We start from the raw sequence: 19,541 nt of genomic DNA on the forward strand, positions 1-19,541 counted from the left end.
TAGTCTTAGAAATTGAAAGAAGCAGAGTATTCCCATTTTTGGGTGTGATCCTTGAATTCCACCGCTATGATTGCTGTATTATTCCGAAGGGGTTGCGTTCGGATGCCTTATCCAATCAAAACACAAATCCTCTCTCTTTCTATCTACTGCGGTGGTCTGTACGGTCCCTATCATGGACTTAGACTGATGTGATGAACGCAGTGATGTAACCAATTACGTGGAGCTGTTGAGAGGAGTACGGTGCACCGTAACGCACCGAATCATCAAAGGACCCAAAAGGCAAAAAACACAAACAAGAACAAATCATGTGTAGGCAGTGTTAACATCTTTATGGATCCCTAACTCCAATTAATATCGTCATTTATTACTTCTTCCCATTCATGCAACTCACACATTTTCTCCCTCTCATTGTCTGTATCATTTCTTTTTTATTTTTATTCTTTTTCATAACTTAATTTCCTAATCATTTCAATAAATATTCTTGCTTTTTGTTATTTGCTTTCAACTTTCCTCTATCAATCTCTTTCCAAATTATTATTTTTGTTATTCAGAAACACTCTACTCATTATATTCAATTAAATTATAAGAAACTATGTTAATATTAATTTTATTTATTCGGCATAATATAAAATAAAATAAATAAAACTACGTATAAATATATGACAAAAAAAAGTCCAGAAATATCGTCTTCTGTCCTTTGAAACAATTGACCAATAAATCTTTTAACCCTAAGTCGTTGTCTTCCCGTTACCAAAATAGGACAAATAATTGACGAATTTCATCCTTCAATTATCTTCAAATAATACAGAGTCCTACCATTTATTTAGATGCTAAATTTGATGTTAATGGTTTAGAAAATGTAAGTTAAATTTTTGTGTTCATGAAATACCATCAATTGACTTTACCAAATTGAATAATTAAATTCTCTTTAAATGCGTGATATTAATTGGACTGTCGGACGGTAAGTTACTTTATGTGTCTCGAAATTAAGTAGCAAAATAATTAAGAATTTTTAAAATTAAAAATTGAATACTTTTATAATGTAAAAATTTTAACCTCGCCATTATTAATAAATACTAGATTTTATTGTGTTTGTCTTCCTCTTTCCAAATTCTTAGACTAATTCGGCTGTTTGATGTTTAACAAAAAAAAAAACTCATATTTCTTTTTTATTTGTCATTGTAGAATATGAATGAAAAATTATCTTCATTAACATCATTAATCATTTGTTGTAAAACGACCAAAAGTAAAAACATTTTAATGTAAAACATAAATATGTGTAAAACTGTCCTATTTATAATGAAATATAAGATATTAATATATATTCAATTTATTTTTATCAAAATATTCTGAATTGAAATTTAAAATTAATAAAGGTATGAAAATAATAGATTTAATTAATGACGAAAGTAAAAATTAATGAGAATGAGTCACTTTTTTACTGTACCATTGGGAAACATGTTGAAAAGGGGCGATTATGTGAGACGCGCGGAGTAGGTTCGTGTCAAGTCTACATTTGATCTTATCTACATAGTTATCTAAGACCTAGGCGTGGCATTTTCGTAGTTTTTCACGAAAGCAGGTGTCTTTAATCCGACAGTCGTTTTCGATTTGTCCATGCCGTTTTCTCTCTCTCTTTCTCTTTCTCAGAAACTCTTTTTTTTAGCAGAGAGGGTGTGAGACTTTAGCAGAGGGTGAGGCTCACTTGGAAAGCAGTGACAAGGACTGATGCATGTTCACGCACTCAACGGTCAAGATTCTCTCAATATCCCATCATCAAAATCGACGCCTGCGCTCTCTCATCAGATTTCATTCGAAAGCCCCCAACCAACCATCCTTCCTGGTTGAGTTAACCTACGATATGGTAACCATGGTTAAATAAATCCACACTCAACTCAACCAGTTGGGTTTACTTCCTTTCTTTCACTTCACCACCACCTCCTCCCTCTCTTCTTTCCCCTTCTTCTTCTGCTCCTCTTCTTCTTACCTCATTCACTCCTTTTGTTTTTAACACAGAACATGTGAGTGAGTCACACCAATGGTTTGAGTCTTTCTCTCATTCTAAGCTCTAAGCTCAGTCACCTCTTGTGTGGCTTGGTCTAAAGTGTAAATTAAGATTTCTGCCAAACTTGGATTTTCTCAGATCTATCCTACTTCTCTTTTTATCCTTTTATCCCGTTTCGAAATCGTCATCATCACCTTTTGATTTGCAAGATCATAATTTTTCTGTTTTGGGTTTCCTCTCTTCCACCTCATTGCTCATTTTTTTTTTCTCTGGTTGGTTTTTCCTTGTCAAAAATTGAGTTTTTTTGGCTACCCTCCAAGCAGATCCCAGTTGGGGAGTATAAAATTTTCAGTTTTTATCAGTACCCTCTTTTTAGACTCCCCTGATGTTCTAGATTTCAAGATTTGTTTTCTCACTCTCTTGTTTCGGCCTAGATCTGTTCCCACTTTTTCTGGCTTTAGATCTTGGTTTTCTCCATGATGTGGTAGAACTTCAAATTTAGGAGCCTTACCTTTCCGGGGTGTTTTTGTTTTTCCTATCCTTGTATGGAGTATGAAAGCTTTCCTGGAAAGTTTGGGAGTTTGGATCACTGAGTAAGAGAAAGAGAAACGTCAAGAAAAAAAATGATGAATTATTTCCCCGACGAGGTAATAGAGCACATATTTGATTATGTGGTTTCACACCGTGACCGGAACGCTTTGTCTTTGGTGTGTAAAAGTTGGTACAGGATAGAGAGGTGTACGAGGCAGAGGGTGTTCATAGGGAACTGTTACTCTATCTCTCCAGAGAGGTTGATCCAAAGGTTTCCTGGTCTCAAGTCTTTGACTTTGAAGGGAAAGCCTCATTTTGCTGACTTCAGTTTGGTTCCTTACGGGTGGGGTGGTTTTGTGTGTCCATGGATTGAGGCTCTGGCCAAGAGCAGAGTTGGGTTGGAGGAGCTTAGGCTCAAGAGGATGGTGGTCTCGGATGAGAGCCTGGAGCTACTTTCTCGTTCTTTCACAAACTTTAAGTCTTTGGTTCTTGTTAGCTGTGAAGGGTTCTCCACCGATGGCCTTGCTGCCGTAGCTGCTAATTGCAGGTGAGAATAAGTTGTGAGTTTGAGTCTTCTGCTGGTTTAGATTTAAGCTTTTGTTGCACAAGTTTTGTTGGTTTGTCTGTCTTTGCACTATATATGGTTCGTGGGGGGCTTTTTGGAACATGTTTGATGACTTCCTACTGCTTTTTGTGTCTTGGAGGATATATGGCTGAAGGTATATTCTGATTAGTTTGGTCTTTGTCTTCTTGTGCTGTCAAAGTTTTGAGTTGTTTTCGACATTTCTAAGGTGACTTCTGGCTTGTATTCTTTGTATGTACCAGTTTGGGATAAAGGAGTTTAATTAGTTGAGTAAGAGTTGCTGAGTGAATGGCTTTGAACTTGCTTTTGGTACATGTCAAGCCATGCAGCAAAGGTCCCGGAGGATCTTGGGAGCTTGACTGATCTGTTATTAACAAAAGTTGATTGCCTGTCTGTGAATTGCACATGATTAGGAGTTTTTTTATTTTTTTTTAATCTTGGAACAACATGGTCCTGTGAAATAATATCCATTTTGCATGTGGTACGAGTGGGGTTGGTGAAGCTCTTGCCGATTGAGAATAGAGTAAGGATTCTTGGAATGTGTTCTTGACTCCCAATGTTGTTGGTGTTTTACTTGTTTTGAAATGTAGGTATCTTAGGGAGCTGGATCTGCAAGAAAATGAAGTTGAAGATCACAAAGGGCAGTGGCTAAGTTGCTTTCCTGATAGCTGCACATCGCTTGTCTCTCTGAATTTCGCTTGCCTTAAAGGAGAGGTTAGTTTGGGAGCTCTAGAGAGACTTGTGGCCAGGTCTCCTAACCTCAAGAGTTTGAAGCTGAATCGTTCAGTTCCCCTTGATGCCCTGCAAAGGATAATGACACGAGCACCTCAACTAGCGGATTTGGGAATTGGATCGTTTGTCCAAGATCCTGAATCAGAGGCATTCATAAAGCTCAAGAACACCATTCTCAAGTGCAAGTCCATAACCAGTTTGTCAGGACTTTTGGAAGTTGCTCCTCACTGTCTTGCTGCGATATTTCCCATTTGCCCCAATTTAACATCCTTAAACTTGAGCTATGCCGCAGGCATTCAGGGCAGTGATCTGATAAAACTAATTCGCCACTGTGTGAAACTTCAGCGCTTATGGGTAAATACATCAAATTTTCAGAACATTCTAATTTTATTTGTTAATTCTTCAATTGTTGAATATAACAAATTCCTCAACTTTTTCAGATAATGGATTGCATTGGAGACAAAGGACTTGGTGTTGTAGCCAAGACATGTACAGATTTGCAAGAACTGAGGGTGTTTCCATCCGTTCCCTTTGGAAATGCATTGGCTGTCACAGAAGTGGGACTTGTTGCAATATCAGTGGGGTGCCCCAAGCTTCATTCATTGCTCTACTTCTGCCACCAGATGACAAATGCTGCACTGATTACAGTGGCCAAGAACTGCCCCAATTTCATCCGCTTCAGGTTATGCATCCTTGATGCAACAAAACCTGACCCTGATACAATGCAGCCGCTGGACGAAGGTTTTGGTGCAATTGTGCAGTCTTGCCGGCGACTGAGGCGGCTATCACTCTCAGGGAAGTTGACAGACCAGGTTTTCCTTTACATTGGAATGTATGCTGAGAAGCTTGAAATGCTGTCTATTGCATTTGCTGGAGACAGTGACAAGGGAATGCTGTATGTGTTGAATGGATGCAAGAAAATGAGGAAGCTTGAGATAAGAGATTGCCCTTTTGGTGACTTGGCACTTCTGACAGACGTAGGGAAGTATGAAACAATGCGATCCCTTTGGATGTCGTCCTGCGAAGTGACTGTGGGAGCCTGCAAGTTGCTGGCCAAGAAGATGCCAAGGTTGAATGTGGAGATCTTCAATGAAAGTGAGCAAGAAGATTGCATCTTGGAAGATGGGCAAAGGGTAGAGAAAATGTATTTGTATCGTACATTGGCTGGGAAAAGGAAAGATGCACCAGAATATGTATGGACTCTCTAGGTGCATTTTAGCTCATTTAATTTCTTGTTATTCAGATGTTTGTACTTGTTTCTAGGCTGACTCATTAATGCAATTTTAGCCGGGTGTAGTGTTTTCTCACTTCCTTGCATTTCCTACTTTTATACATATCTTAGATTTGCCTTTTTCCCCTCGTTATTATCATGCCACTTTTTCAGAAGTATCATGCCACTTTTTCATCTCTTGTATTCTCGGTAGAGTTCAGTATTTTAGTTTTGATCTACTTGTTCAATGCAAGAGCGCTTAGTTTTCACTCTTTATCTTATTCTTCTTCTCCCTCTATATGATACTTCTGAACTGACCTCCACTTGAACTTGTTCTTCAACTGTTCTTGTCATGTTTGTTTTTCATGGAAAGACACAAATCATGAGTTCAACTTGTTGAAAAACAAATATCCTATGAAGAAATGCTGCTATGTTGAGTTTTCCAACGTGATCATAAACTATAATGACTCACTTATAAATAATTTTGTCTGCCTAGCACTTCCAAATATCTATTCAATACAAGTATTTATTTGGTTGACCTATAAATTCATAGGTTTTTCAAATCCTTGTCCTTAAGTACAAGTATAATTAATAACATGCTGTAGTCTTGAAGCAGCGCCATCTATCATCATAAATTGACAGTTTCTTTTTGTTTTTTTGAGTAAAAGTTTGCGAATAATGATGAGACTTATTAATTTGTCTTAAAACTGAATGTGTACTATATATACTTCACTGTGAAATTTAAGCAGACATAAGGTGTACTTTTTTAACCACTGCTCAAGCTTGTTCAGAAGATCAAAAGTATATTTTCATTCTTGGGTAGATGCATCTGTTAGCTACACTACACATATATTTTTCTATACATAATATAATGAAGTCCTTAAGCCGAAGATAATAAACTCCATTCTAGCTTCTTGTGCTAAACAGTGTTTTAAAAATCAATCTGGATTGACTGGTTTAGTTGTGAATCAGTGTTTTTCCTTTATCTACTTAAATGCAAAAACTGAATCAGAAACCAACTCCAGAATCTTTGAACAGGCTTGTCTGTTCATAATGTTGAAAAATGCTTGATTTTGCCTGTTTCAAATTCAGCTTCTTATGGTGAAATGGTTTCAATCTACCATTTGTTCATTACTTATAATTTTCTAAGATAGACTTAATTTAAAGTTCTTTAAATAAGTTACTTATCTTATTTTTGTGAGCAATGTTTATAGATTTAAACACCCTATACAAAATTCACTCCAGCAAATTAAGGTTATTAAAGTGAAATTTATCATAATTCCATTCGTCTCACAATTGACTTGATATCAAAATTTAAAATATTTTTTTATTAATTTTTCTCGTTCATGATTTCTTTTCTTGTGTAAGCACTACTTTCAATCATAATAAAATTTATTGGATAATGGTTTTTAACTTTAATAAACTTATATAAGTAACAAACTTGGAATTATTATAATATATAGTCTTTAGATATATTTTCATTGAATCTAGTGAATTAATCTCTACTTACACTGTTTTAAGTTTCAGAAAATTATAAATTATAAAGGGTATTTTCGGCATAAAATTTTAATAAATAGTTAGTTTAATACAACAATGATTGATATATTCAATTTTAGTATAATAATAATACAAATTTTTTAATTTATTAATTTTATTTGAACCTTATTAATGTTTAAGATAATTAAATACGTCTTTAGTATTTAATAATTATTGTGTTATTAAATGAAATTGATATTAATGTCATTAACCTTAAAAAAGAAAGTCTTTCCTATACTTTCTTTTTTCAAAATTTAAGATCTTTGATACTTCTTCAAAATTAACTACATAGTAACATTATTTTTTCTTTAATAAACACGCATGATAATAGACTAAACACATGTTTAAATAATTAATTAGCAATAGAGTATAAATAAAAGTAAAGAATTAAAGCGACTGTATTAAGAGTATACTTTTTTTTCTCGTACTAAAACAAAATATATTATTAGTCTTGTTCTACTAACTAAAATTAAAACTAAAGAACATTCAAGAGGGATAAAAATATATTTAAAACATTTAATTGTGTATACACTATTGAACCAATGAACGTAAATTAATTTTTACTACCGATTTTAAATCCATTTGGTACCAAAAACGAAACAATGAGTGGTGTTTGCCACTGGGAGCAAGGGACAACCATAATATATTAGTTTGTTATTCCAGGTAAAAACATTGTTCTTTACAGTTTCCAATATACATTAAGCAACATTAAGCAACATTAAGCATTCACAATGATCACATCAGAAAATCTATGAAGAACCAGAAACGAGTGAGGGAGAAGGTAAAGACCCAAGAGTTACAACAATGACTAACACTTACCAGATCCCGCACACATGAAGACATTAGAGCAACATTTATCCAGAGAAGCTATAACCGGCCAAGTACACCAAACTGCAGATGCAACTTTTAATATGATCATCAGAAAAAGCAATCTTCTAGCAAACAACAGCAACAAAGCGCTGTCAAGCTGCACATGTAAATGAACAAAGGAATCTTAGTCTGTAGAACCAAAAAGGCTTTTCAAAAAGGACATAACAGGGAAGGTAAGGATTCAATACCATTTTTAATTGAAAAGGTTTATTTCCCAAGCTGAAAGATAACAAGTTTAGAATTTCCCTTTGTTTAAGGCTATGTGAGAAAAGCAAATGATATTTCTGCATATTATGGAAAGCTTCTAGTCATATCAAATATTTCTCTCCAGTCCCTAGTCCCTAGAGCTGGATGAAAGGTTGCTAAAAAAGCTTGGCTTTGGATTATAAAATAAAATAACTTGGTTGTTGCCACTTCAAAACTTGGCTTCGGATTAATAAATTTCACAAATGCTCAAGTATTAAGCTTTATTATCGAATAAAAAGAAGTATGAGACTTGCATTCAAAAGAAAAAAGAGGTTAAGCTCATCAACATAATGTAACTTCTAAGAAAATTTTGACCTTAGATCATATTTTAATCTAATTGTTATAGTGTAATGTGAAATTAATGAAGTGATACAACAGCTGGAAGTTGACTTTAATGATTAAAGAGAAACTGACTCTAGTCATTCTATTTGTTGTCATTTTTCTTCCAGAATTTCAATATTTACTTGATATAATTCTTGAACCACAGATTTGACTCCAGGTTAACCATTCTGACCAACAGGTGTAGCCAAAAGAGGGGACATGGTTGTCCAAAGGATTTTGTTTTACATTTCCAGAATACTTTTGGGCTCAAGTCATAAGCAATTTTAAAGAACTGTCATAAAATTTACACAACAAAAGACTTGTCACATGTAAGACCTCTAAAAAATTATTTGATGGTGATGTGAAGTGAATTATAAATGAAAATCTATGAATTCCATGGGCAAGTATAGTACATGTGTCATTGTTTCTAACTAATGAGTTTTACGATGATTTATGTCAGATCACAAAACAAATTGGAACAAACATAAAAGCCGCATCTCAAGAATGGAGACAAGGAGATATAAGACTTCCCAACAATTTATACGTAGAATTGTCTTATTTCCAAAGAAATCAATAAATCAGAACATACTAGAAACTGTTTCAAGTTATCAAGGGGTTGCTTTCCTTACTGATGTAGGCTCCATTGGTATATACCGTGTCGAAACTCAGGGAGAGAGTGCAATTAGGATCCAGGAAACGAGAGAACAACGAAAAAGGACATCTGTTACTGAATACCAGAGCACAAAGGAAGTAGAAAAGCTTCCTACACTGGTTTAACTTTATGAACTTACAAGTTGCAACAACTGAGCAATGCGCTCGGTTATCTATTCAAACCACACAAAAGAATACGCCCCCTGCATTTTCTGTGATTAACTTTACACCTCTAACCACCAACAGAAGCTCTATCTAATATCCTAACAGTCAGAAAGGTATATCTCCTAGTGTACATACGCTCTCTCCATATTACTCTTAATTATTAGCCTTAGCCTGCTGAGTGTTGTTCCTTCACATTCTACTAAGTCCTTAGCTACTCATATCTATGATTGGAATGCCAATGTTAGACATAGCTTGCATTGAATAGAAATAATTATGAAGTGACTGTTAGTGTGCATCGCTAGACTGTAAGTTTTAATGTGACTATGTTCCATTTGCCTTCAACCTAAACTTTAGCCTAAAGTATAGTTTGGAACAAGGAATCATTCATCTTTCATTCCCAACTAAATTACTTTCCTGATCATGAGATTTCTAGGAACAGTATTGCGGGAAAAATGTATAAAATGTGTTTGGTTATTATTCAGAGTAAGAGAGTGGTTTTACAATTTTAGCCTAGGATTTGATTTTGAAGTTAGCGTTTTTTTTTTTTTAACTTGTGATTATTTTTATTTAGATAGTTTATCCTATGTTGAACGGGATTAAATTACTCCAGTATAGAATAGGGTTATCTTATTATGATGCTTTTCTATGCGTCCCCCTCTATGCCCTGCGGTAATTATTCCTCTGGCATTACGACCTTTACCACAACGATGCTGTCCATAGATCAAATGATTTCGTGGATTGGATTTTACTTGACGACTGTCTACGGTTCCATTGCGTGTGCTTGGGGTAGAAGTTTTGTATAAATGTATCGCCATGCTATTAAGTATTTTGATTTAAGTTCTTTTCTTTCTAAGAGGTGGAATAGAATAACCCGGTTGAAGCGTAATGATCATACGTCTGTAATGCATTGTATGTCCCATAATAGGTCGTACTCTTCTACCCTTTACCGGGAGTCGATGACTATTCATAGCTATTACTTTGACATCAAAGAAGAGTTCGACCCAATGCTTTATTTCTGTCCTAGTTGATCCCGATTCGACATTAAAAGTAATAGCTATGAATAGTCATCTAATCCATGGATATTTGAACCCGAGCATTATGGAAAAAGCAAAATATTTGATGGAAGAACAGGATTCTATAAACAGACCATCAGTGTGTAAAAATTTGGCAGCTTGTCAGCATAGTTATAATATTGAGATTCCCTTTTCTTCAGGAAGTATAGGAAACCGAAACCTTATAGGTATACTCTACCTAAAAGGTTATCATTGATAAAAAAAGCAACGATTGACTTCTACTTCTGCATCATTAACTCATTGTGCAGAAAGAAAAAAATGAAGGAAAAATGGAAGGAACAAAGATGTTACTTGAAAGGTAATATTGTAACAATAACAAATTTTCTATAAAATTCACAGGGTCTCTACTCATTGTAGTAAAACACAGGAGCACCTGTGCCATCTATCTGTTTGCATTGTGTAAAAAATTCTCTGTTAGTTAGGATGTTTTCCTTTGGTTCAGCAATGTTGCATTTATTGTTAATTCAGAAACATTTCCTTTCGATTCAACTAGAATGTACTAACATAGTACTCTTTTACATAATCATCTAATTATATGTTATGATAAATTTGTTGATTTTAGTAACTTTTGTAAAATTAATGGCATATTAATCAACAATTAGTTGACATTGTAAAAACTAAAAATCATGCAGGAAAATTTAAATCTTTCAAATCCCTTTCTCCATTGAACTCAGATCCCAATATCCAATTTCTAAACCAATTTCCAAAAACAAAATTATACGATCCTAATCCATTAGTTTAACATTTAAAACAGGAGGAAGAAATTAATATAAAAATGTTAAACACATCATGTGAATTGATAACCGCTTTATTTCTGTACACACAACGTTGTAGAAATGCATATCTGAATTAGAAAGCAACACCTCTGAGCTTGACATTTTTCTTTTAAAAGAAAAAAAAAACCCACAAACAATAAGGAAAATAAAATTAAAAATCAAGAGGAGAGAGAATTGTACCAGGCTTCCAAGAAGGAAGTAAAACCGGGGGTACCATCGTCATGATACTGTAAGTGGTGGCAATCGTAATGCGAAGGAGGTGGCGGAGGGTACTGTTGATTCAAATAGCTTTGTAACCTTGGTACTGCGGAGGCGGTGGCGCAAACGGCTCATACCCTGCAGGAGGCGGCGGCGGCGCTGATGGGTAACTCGGTGGCGGGAAAGGAAGGGCGTAGCCTGTGTTGATTAAATTGAAAGAGAATTAACAGAACAGTTTCGGCAAAAGAAAGGGTTTAGTTTAATTTAATTGAATTGAATAATTTACCCGGAGGAGGATAATAGGGGTCTCTTTGGTAATTAGTTATTATTTGGGAATTGCAATCAAGGACACTTATTTTTTTTGGGTGAGAGCGGAAATTTGAACAACGACAAAAACCAAATGTATCTGTTTTGTTGAAGGGACAGCGTTGTTCCTCACGTTCTCGTTGTTCCTCACGTTCACATTGTTACAATGTTAGCTTGCCACGTAACAAGTCAATTGATTCACAGATCATTGATGTGATGTGACCATTCTCTTTTGTTAATATTCTTCCTAACTTCTTCCTCTTATTATTCTTTTAAAATAAAACATGCGATTGACATTTTGAAAATCAAATATTTTTCAACATTTATTATAGTTGATAATTAAAAGAACTTTATAAAGAATAACATTGAAATATCTCATAATCCTTAAAACTCCAACTTAATAGATTACATGTGTAAACAAAAAGGGTGTCTAAATTTCAGAAAGTGGAAGACATGTGTGTGATGCAGATTGGACGAACGGTTTTGACGATAGGAGAAAAACTTAAACTTTCAAATTTTCGTGCCACTTCTCTGCATGCATCATTCATCTTCAACCTTCTGAATCTCCTCCTTCTCTCTACCATCTCCACCTTCTCTCTAAGAAATTATCATCTTTTCTTCTTCCGATTATCCCTCAGGCACCGTTTGAACTCTCCCAACGTCAAGAGCTTTCGTTTAAACCGATCACGTTGTGGTTTCAAGCCGATGAGTTACTTTCTCCCTAGAACGTTCGTTTCCTTTCACATGCAAACCCATATTTCTGGTTGCATGAGTGTATTATCTCATTCTGAGTATTTTTGGTCTTCTGTTTGGTTTAGTTTCTTAAAGCGTGACTGTAGAACGCTAAGGTCTCTGGTAGTGGTGAGCTATAACTTGCATCATTTGAGCGTTCGACTACATTAGAGGTAAGGGAAACTTATATAATTTGATTAAGATTCTTTTTTTGAATGGTTGTATGTTTGTATGATACTTTGTTTGATTATTTGATGAATATGAAATATTCGTGTTACTGCATGTTTGGATGTGTGGGTGGACGATTGATAAATGGTGTGAACTGAGTGGAAATAGGGTTTGATCTTCAAACTGCAGTATTCTGAGTAAATTCTGTAATTGTGGTCGAGCGTCATTCGTGATCGTTCGATTCTTCATGGAAGTGTAGGGTCTTAATTGAATTCTCATGCTTTAGGGATATTTTCTGAGAGTCATTCTATAATACTCTGCAGAATTATGTAAACTGTAACCGAGAGTCAGTATTGACCATTCGGTTTTCCTTTGAGCGTCCGTCTAAACTAAATTCTTCTTCTGTAGAGAATTTAGTTAATGACGATCGTTTTATATTATTAGATATATGTAAATGAGCGTTCGTTCCAAGTATAATCCTTCTTTAGGTTTCCTAAACAGTTTAGTTAATGTATTCTATAATACGTAAAGTCATAGATATTATCGTTATTTTTCATTAAAAATAAGAGTGGCGTAATTGTGTGTGTGTGTGTGTATATATATATATATATATATATATATATATATATATATATTCCTTCTCTTTTTTATTTAAGTTTAATAGTGCTCGTTCTTGGACCAAGATTTCAGTCTTAGTAGCACTCGTTCTTGATAAGTGTTTGGTCTTGGACCAATGCTCGTTCAATAGTGTCGGTTTCTGTAGTGCTTGGTCTTAAACCAAGCGTTGGGTCTCGTCTTAGTAATCTATTATTACAATTTTTAAAATAAGAGCATTCAGCCAAACTCAATAGCGTTTGTTTTCTTCATAGTACTTCGGTTTGTCAAACATTATTAGTCTCTAAATGGTGTTCGGCCTAGAGTCTTAGTACTCGACCTAGGCTTCGTGGTGTTCGATTTGAACTCTTAAGGGTCAGTTCATTGAAGCAGATCAATTCATAAATATAGCTTGGTCATGTTAGTTTCTAAGGAGTGTTATTCCTTTCGGACTTGTGTTACGATGAGAAAGTGTGATCTTATTCAGTTGAATATATTGATGATGAAGTATAAGGGAATTTAAAATGTGATACGAATGAAATAATTTGGTTATGAAAGAGTATTCCAGGGAAGAATATCTCAGAAAGTGATTATTGAATAGTAAAGTATGAATGTGGGCAAAGCTTAGCGGGAGTTTATTCTGATATTCCGTGATTACTCATTCTCACGTAGAGAGGAGTAAGTCATGTGTGGGAATGGCAGGAGGTCCTAGTCCATAAGGTTAACTTGGACGAAATGGATTAACCTCGGGTGGCAACTGTTGAGGTATCCCACTTAGTACATCACCTGGGTGCACGAACGTCATAGCTACACATAATTCATACAGTCCGGACAGTTAGAGTCAAGTGGTCGTTCTTTGCATGCCATGATGTATGAATTATGATTTGGTTGTTGTTTGATTTAATCATGAAAATTGTATGTTTTATTGAATTAATTAAATTACATAAGTTTACCCTATTTATTGTCTTGTATGTGTTGTATGTTCGGTTGTTTGTCCTATTGCAATGATCATCCGTGTGGATGTGAGCAGAAGGAGAAGAGTTGTTGGAAGAAGCACTGGAAGAGGTGGAAGTGAAGACTGAACCTTAGGACCGTTCGGTCAGTTGTTGGCCTCTTCTTTTGTAGATAGCGTTCGGTATAAGTTTATTTTGTAAACCGTTCGTTTTAGTTGTAACCATTGTACAATTTTAACTCCCTGCTAGCTTGTAAGGCCGTTCGGCCATAACTGTGCTTCCGATCTTTTGTAAGACTGACTTATAATATTATTAATATGTGATTATTTTCTTATATGGTTGTATACTGTATTTTTGGGATGTTACAAAATATAGAATTATTTTATTCAAACTTATATAGAGCTTGTTGGGAGGAGGATACTGAGAATGAAAAAAAAAATAACTAATTTTGTTTTTATAAATTCTTATCAATATAAATTTAAAAGTATAAAAATTGCATAACTATTTTTAGGTTTAATACCCAATTTTGTCCCCAGTTTGGTTCGGAAATCTCAATTTAGTCCCTCGTTAGAAAAGTAATTGTAATGGATCCTTACTTATAGATTTGTGAGTCAAGTTAGTCCCTTCCGTTAAATATAAGCAAACGGAGTTAATGGGATGATGATGTGACAGTAATTAGTGCTTAGGTGTCAAAACGCAATTGTGTGTGTGCTTACGTGGTATTAAACCTAAATTTATATATGAAATGGCGAAAACCCGAGGTTCCTGGCTCCTAAAAAACCGCATCCCCAGCCGTTACCGTACACCCTCACACACCCACCTTCACCTCACTCGCTACTCACTCACGCTCATTCTCACTCTCTTACTCTTCTTCTTCGTCTCGTCTTCGTCACCTTCGTTTCAATCACACCTTCTTTTTCGTCCGGATTGTCGCCCGCGAAATCATTTCGACCGGATTGCTCTTCGACCGTAACCACCCCCAACAAACATAACCCAATCAACACACAAGGCAGAACAGATCCAGCATTCACCCCTCACACTCAGATGTACACAACACACACTCGTCATTTTCAATCCCAGTAAAACATTGAATCAATCAATGTCAAATTAATCAGTAAATAAATTTAAAAAATGAGAAAAAGAGAGGGAAGAATGCTTCGGTCCGGTGGTGATGCTGGAGACGAAAGAACCCTTGAAAGAGAAATAGGAGAGCCCATCGCGGTAGCCTCGGTGGCGGCAGTTTCCGCCTCTGTGGTGGCGGCGACTATGGACGAAGAAGGGAGAGAACTTCCCGCGTGCGACGAGCGACGGAGGAGGAGAGATTTTGCCTCGACTGGCGACGGCTTCGGTGGCTCGCGACTGCCAGTCGGGTGGAGGTTTGGACGTGCGATGAAGACGAACCCCTCCCTGGGTTGCCGGTGTCGGAGAGAGCAGATGGGATCGGAGAAGCAGTGGCACGGTGGCTGGAGTTGACGAAGCAGTGGCGCGGGAGAGCCATGGTGGCCGGTTTGGCGGAGGGCTTTTCGCGCTAGACAGAAGGAGAGTGTGTCGGCCTCGCACGCGAAGAAGAGAAGGCAGCGGCGCTGCGGTCGTTAGTGGTTCCGGTGGGGCCTGAGGTCGAAACGACGCGGTATCGGCGGTGGCTCTGACCGGTGGGAGGGGAGCGTCAGCGAAACCATGGCCTGGTGTTTGTTTGTCCATGAGAAAGTGGGGGTTTCCGTTTTGTGTTGAAGAAGAGGAGATGAATTAGAGGTAAGGGCAACTTTCTTGGCTTCTTTTGTTTGAAGTAGAGACGCTGTTGTGAATCTAGAAGAAGGAAGAAACCTGGTTTCTGATCTGAGAGGGAGCTGGCACGCAGACAATTGCATTTTACACTACAAAAAAAAAGGGTATTACCGAAGGCCAAAAGCCCTCGGAAAATGCCAAAAGCCCTCGGAAAATGCCATTTACAGACGGCTTATCGACGGCCAATCAGCCCTCGGTAAATCCCTTGTCGCTAACAATTACCGAAGGCTTTTGACCTTCGGTAATTACCGAGGGCGTAAAGCCTTCGGTAATTACCGAGGGTCAAAAGCCTTCGGTAATTACCGAAGGCCTATTTATATCAATCACACGCAGCTTCTTTGACGCACTGCACATCCAACAACCTGAGCCCACTGCCTCATACTTGTCTTCACGGTCTGAGGGTTATCACCTTCATAATTAATTCACATCAAACAACCCAATAATTCAGAAAAAATTTCATCACATCTTAATCTACTTCAATCACAATCAACACAAATTAAGCATAGAAAGACCAAGATTTAAATGTCCTTATCTATATTTCTCAAAGAATTTGATAACCAAGAGATCAGCTAAGTGTTTACCTGTGGTGAAGATGGCAGATCTGGGGACTGCCATGCGGGGAAGGAGTGTCTTCGCAGTCAGATGCGGCAGAGGAAGACGGCGTGGTCCTGGTGGTCGTGGTCTTGGGGACGGTTCATCAACCAAGCAATCACCAAGGAAGATTCCACACTACACATAATATATACACAAAACAGAGATTTGGATTCAGTGATACATGAGTGTGTTAGATTTAGAAGGAAGAGAAACCTGATTTTGGAAAGAGTCGAAAAAGTGAAGAGGGTGAGCTGCAAGATAGGGAAAGGATTTGAGATGTGATTGAGAAGCACCATGAGTGATCAAGAAGAGGGCAAGTTGCAAATGCCCTGCCTCAGCAGCACAATGCAGGGGAGCGTAGCCAGCATCATCCACAGTATCAACCTCACCACCGTGTTCAAGCAGCACCTTCACGCTCTTTATTCGACCCTTGAATGCAGCCCAATGCAGTGGGGTCCACCCGTTCTGGTCCCTCCCGTTCACACTCGCCCCTTCCCCCAAACACCTCTTCACGCCCTGAACATCGTCAACCCTCACCGCACGCATCAGCGCGTCGCCCAACCCCAGCAAATCCACCAAACGCCTGCGCGCGTTGGACTCTTCACTCTCCGCCGCAACACAAAACGCCGTTCTCCCCTCCCTGTCCTTCACGCACTTCACGTCTGAGCATTCTAACAAACACTCCACGGCCTTCACGTGTCCCTTCCACGCCGCGTAATGGAGCGGGGTCCTCCCCTTACAGTCCACGCGATTAGGGTTTCCTCCCATCGAGACGCAGAACTCGATAACCCTCACGTGCCCCTCCCTCGCCGCCACGTGAATCGGAGTTCTCCCCTCCGAGTCCACCGAATCCACCTCCAACTTCTCGTCGCAATGCTCCAGCAGAAACTCCATCACGTCGATTCGATCCGTTGCCGCGGCCTCGTGCAGAACTGACTCCACGATTTCGCAACCAGAAGCTTCCAGAAGCTTCACCACGTCGAGGCTCCCCGACCTGATTGCGGGTGGCATGAGAGACTCTGCCGTCGCGGTAGCGTCCGCGCCGGCGTCGAGCAAGTAGGCGACGGCGTCTGCGCTGCCGTTTTCGACGGTGGTGCATGGACGTCCGGTTCCGGTGAATGGAAGAGGGAAATCCCAGGAAGAGTGGCGGTGGCGCGGGGACGGGAGTGAAAATTTGGGAGAAGCTTTCCCAAAAAGCATTTGGAAAATGGACGAGGGAAATCCCAAATTCAGATTTTGTCAAGTGAATGCATATACCGAGGGCCAAAAGCCTTCGGTAAATCGTGTGTGTATTACCGAAGGGCAAAAGCCTTGGTAATGACCAACTTTAATGACCGTCGGGAAATCCTTCGGTATTGTCATTTTTTAATTTCAATGATATATTCATTTCTTAACCTATATATATATATATATATATATATATATATATATATATATATATATATATATATATATATATATATATATATCCAACATAATATTTATAATTCTCTATTTTAATACAGTCTTAATGATCTATTACATAATACATGATCCTTTGTGTAGTAATTAAAAGAAATTATATCAACAGTTCCTAGATCTTTTATAAAACTTCATCCTTAATTGGAAATGCATTATTGAAAATCCACGTAATATAATATTTAGATAATTAACATTAGATATTTAATATACTTGAGTTAACCGTATTATTTCCTTCCATGAGTCAATAATGTTTGCGGATATAACTGTATATATGTGTTTCATCACATAATATTCACACTTATAATTTTTCGGTTAATGAACACAACAAGTTAAATATAAATAATATAGGTTTAATACTTATTTTGGTCCCTACTTTTATGGGTTTGATTCAAAATGATCATACCTTTCAAAAAAGTTCAGTAAGACCCCGTAATTTGTTAAAAAATGTTCAGTCTGGTCCTTTTCGCTCATACCGTTAAAAATCTAACCATGCAAATGCCACCGTGGCGCAACCTTATTAAGTTGTCAAGTTTGATGAATACGTGCATGTTACACTGTGTAAATATTAAAAAAAAAATTAAAATGACACATCAGCTTCCGCCTCCACCAGCTTCCCAAGCACACCCTCTCCCTCCCACTCTGATTTCGCCGGCTCCCACCTTCAGTTCCACTCCAACTCCGATGAAGAGGGATACAAATATCAGAGCAAAACCCTTTTATTTTTCACTCTCACACGCCCTAATCTCTTTGTGCACAGATTCTCTGGAAACCCCAAATCCCAAAAACTCAGAAACTTTGTGAACCCCAAATCCCAGAAACTCAGTCTTCGCTGGAAAATGGAGAATAAGCTTTATTTGAACCGAAACCTCGCCAAAGAAGATGCGTCGCTGATTCGATTTCTAGGGTTTCAATTTCTTAACATTTTTCATCGTGCTTTTAATGTCTCAGTAATTAGTGCAGTTTCTTTTGATGTGTGGACTCATTCATGGAATGTACTTTAATAAACCCAAATGTACAGGTGAACTCAAAATTGCAAAAATAACAATGTACAGGTGAACTCAAAATTGCCAAAGCTACCTGTTCACAAATTCAAGCTTCAACAAAAAAGCTGTAACAGCTTAAAACCAAGAAAAAGGTAGAAAGAGAAAAAGGTAGAAAGAGCAAGCGACAATTTAATTCCATGTTAGTAGGACTTGCATGCTAATTCCATGTTAGTAGGACTTGCAAGCAACAATTATGTAATCCTTGCTTTTTATTGTGGGGAGGAGAGGGAGAGGGGGAGGAAGAAGGAGACGACGACCTCTAATGTCACGTGGGAAAAAACCTAAATTCACAGTGAAGATGGAAGATGAAGTTTTAAATTTTTTTTTAATATTTACACAGTGTAACATCCACGTATTCATCAAACTTGACAACTCAATAAGGTTGCGCTATGGTGGCATTTGCACCGTTAGATTTTTAACGGTGTGAGCGAAAAGGACCAAACTGAACATTTTTTAACAAATTACGGGGTCTTACTGAACTTTTTTGAAAGATATGATCATTTTGAACCAAACCCATAAAATTAGGAACCAAAATAGGTATTAAACCAATAATATAATATAATTGATGCACTGTGGTTGAATAGTAGTAAAATGAACTAATTATATTTGGTGTAACATACTATAATTTTTTTCTAACAACTTGTAGAAATCTCTACAACCCCAAATGAGCTTTCGCTGCTCTATAAAAAGTAATGTACATTCATTAACTACTAAACTTAATAAAATAAATTATATTACACAAGAAATTGATTCATTAAAAACTTAAGCATCTAATATATTTCTAATTGATAAAATGTTTGTTTTTTTATACAATGAACACAAAAGAACTATAAGAGATTGTTGAGAAATAATTATTATTAGTTGTGAATGACCCTCTACAACTTTAAATAATCTTGGTAATAATTAAGTTTTACATAGATGGCATTAATTTATAAAATGTATAGTTATTGATGAAGTAAAGTTGAGGAAAATTTGCCTAAGTTGAGTCACATTGACTTAAGTTGAGAT

General features: G+C 37.0%; 1 protein-coding gene, 1 long non-coding RNA gene and 1 pseudogene across 3 annotated transcripts; 1 reads left to right on the top strand and 2 right to left on the bottom strand.

Moving 5' to 3' along the window:
• The first annotated feature begins 1,920 nt into the window (after positions 1-1,920).
• LOC124821860 (protein AUXIN SIGNALING F-BOX 2-like) lies at positions 1,921-5,158 on the top strand. Its single transcript, XM_047293805.2, has 3 exons — positions 1,921-3,083; positions 3,710-4,205; positions 4,292-5,158. The coding sequence occupies exons 1-3, from the start codon at positions 2,629-2,631 to the stop codon at positions 5,057-5,059; spliced, it is 1,719 nt and encodes a 572-aa protein (XP_047149761.1). The 5' UTR covers positions 1,921-2,628; the 3' UTR covers positions 5,060-5,158.
• A 2,072-nt stretch (positions 5,159-7,230) lies between these two features.
• LOC124821859 (uncharacterized) lies at positions 7,231-11,361 on the bottom strand. 2 transcript variants are annotated; one of them, XR_007027501.2, is made up of 3 exons: positions 11,184-11,361; positions 10,880-11,095; positions 7,231-7,564 (listed from the first exon to the last, which is right to left on the bottom strand). It is a non-coding gene; the product is annotated as an uncharacterized LOC124821859 (long non-coding RNA). The 2 variants fall into 2 exon arrangements; XR_007027500.2 differs by lacking the exon at positions 11,184-11,361 and having other exon boundaries at positions 10,880-11,175.
• Positions 11,362-16,176: 4,815 nt separating this feature from the next.
• On the bottom strand, positions 16,177-17,229 carry LOC148197324 (protein VAPYRIN-LIKE pseudogene; annotated as a pseudogene).
• Positions 17,230-19,541: the final 2,312 nt, after the last annotated feature.

Source organism: Vigna umbellata, chromosome 6 (assembly GCF_029865625.1).
Source record: "Vigna umbellata cultivar VRB3 chromosome 6, Vumbellata_1.0, whole genome shotgun sequence".
Classification (NCBI taxonomy): domain Eukaryota; kingdom Viridiplantae; phylum Streptophyta; class Magnoliopsida; order Fabales; family Fabaceae; genus Vigna; species Vigna umbellata.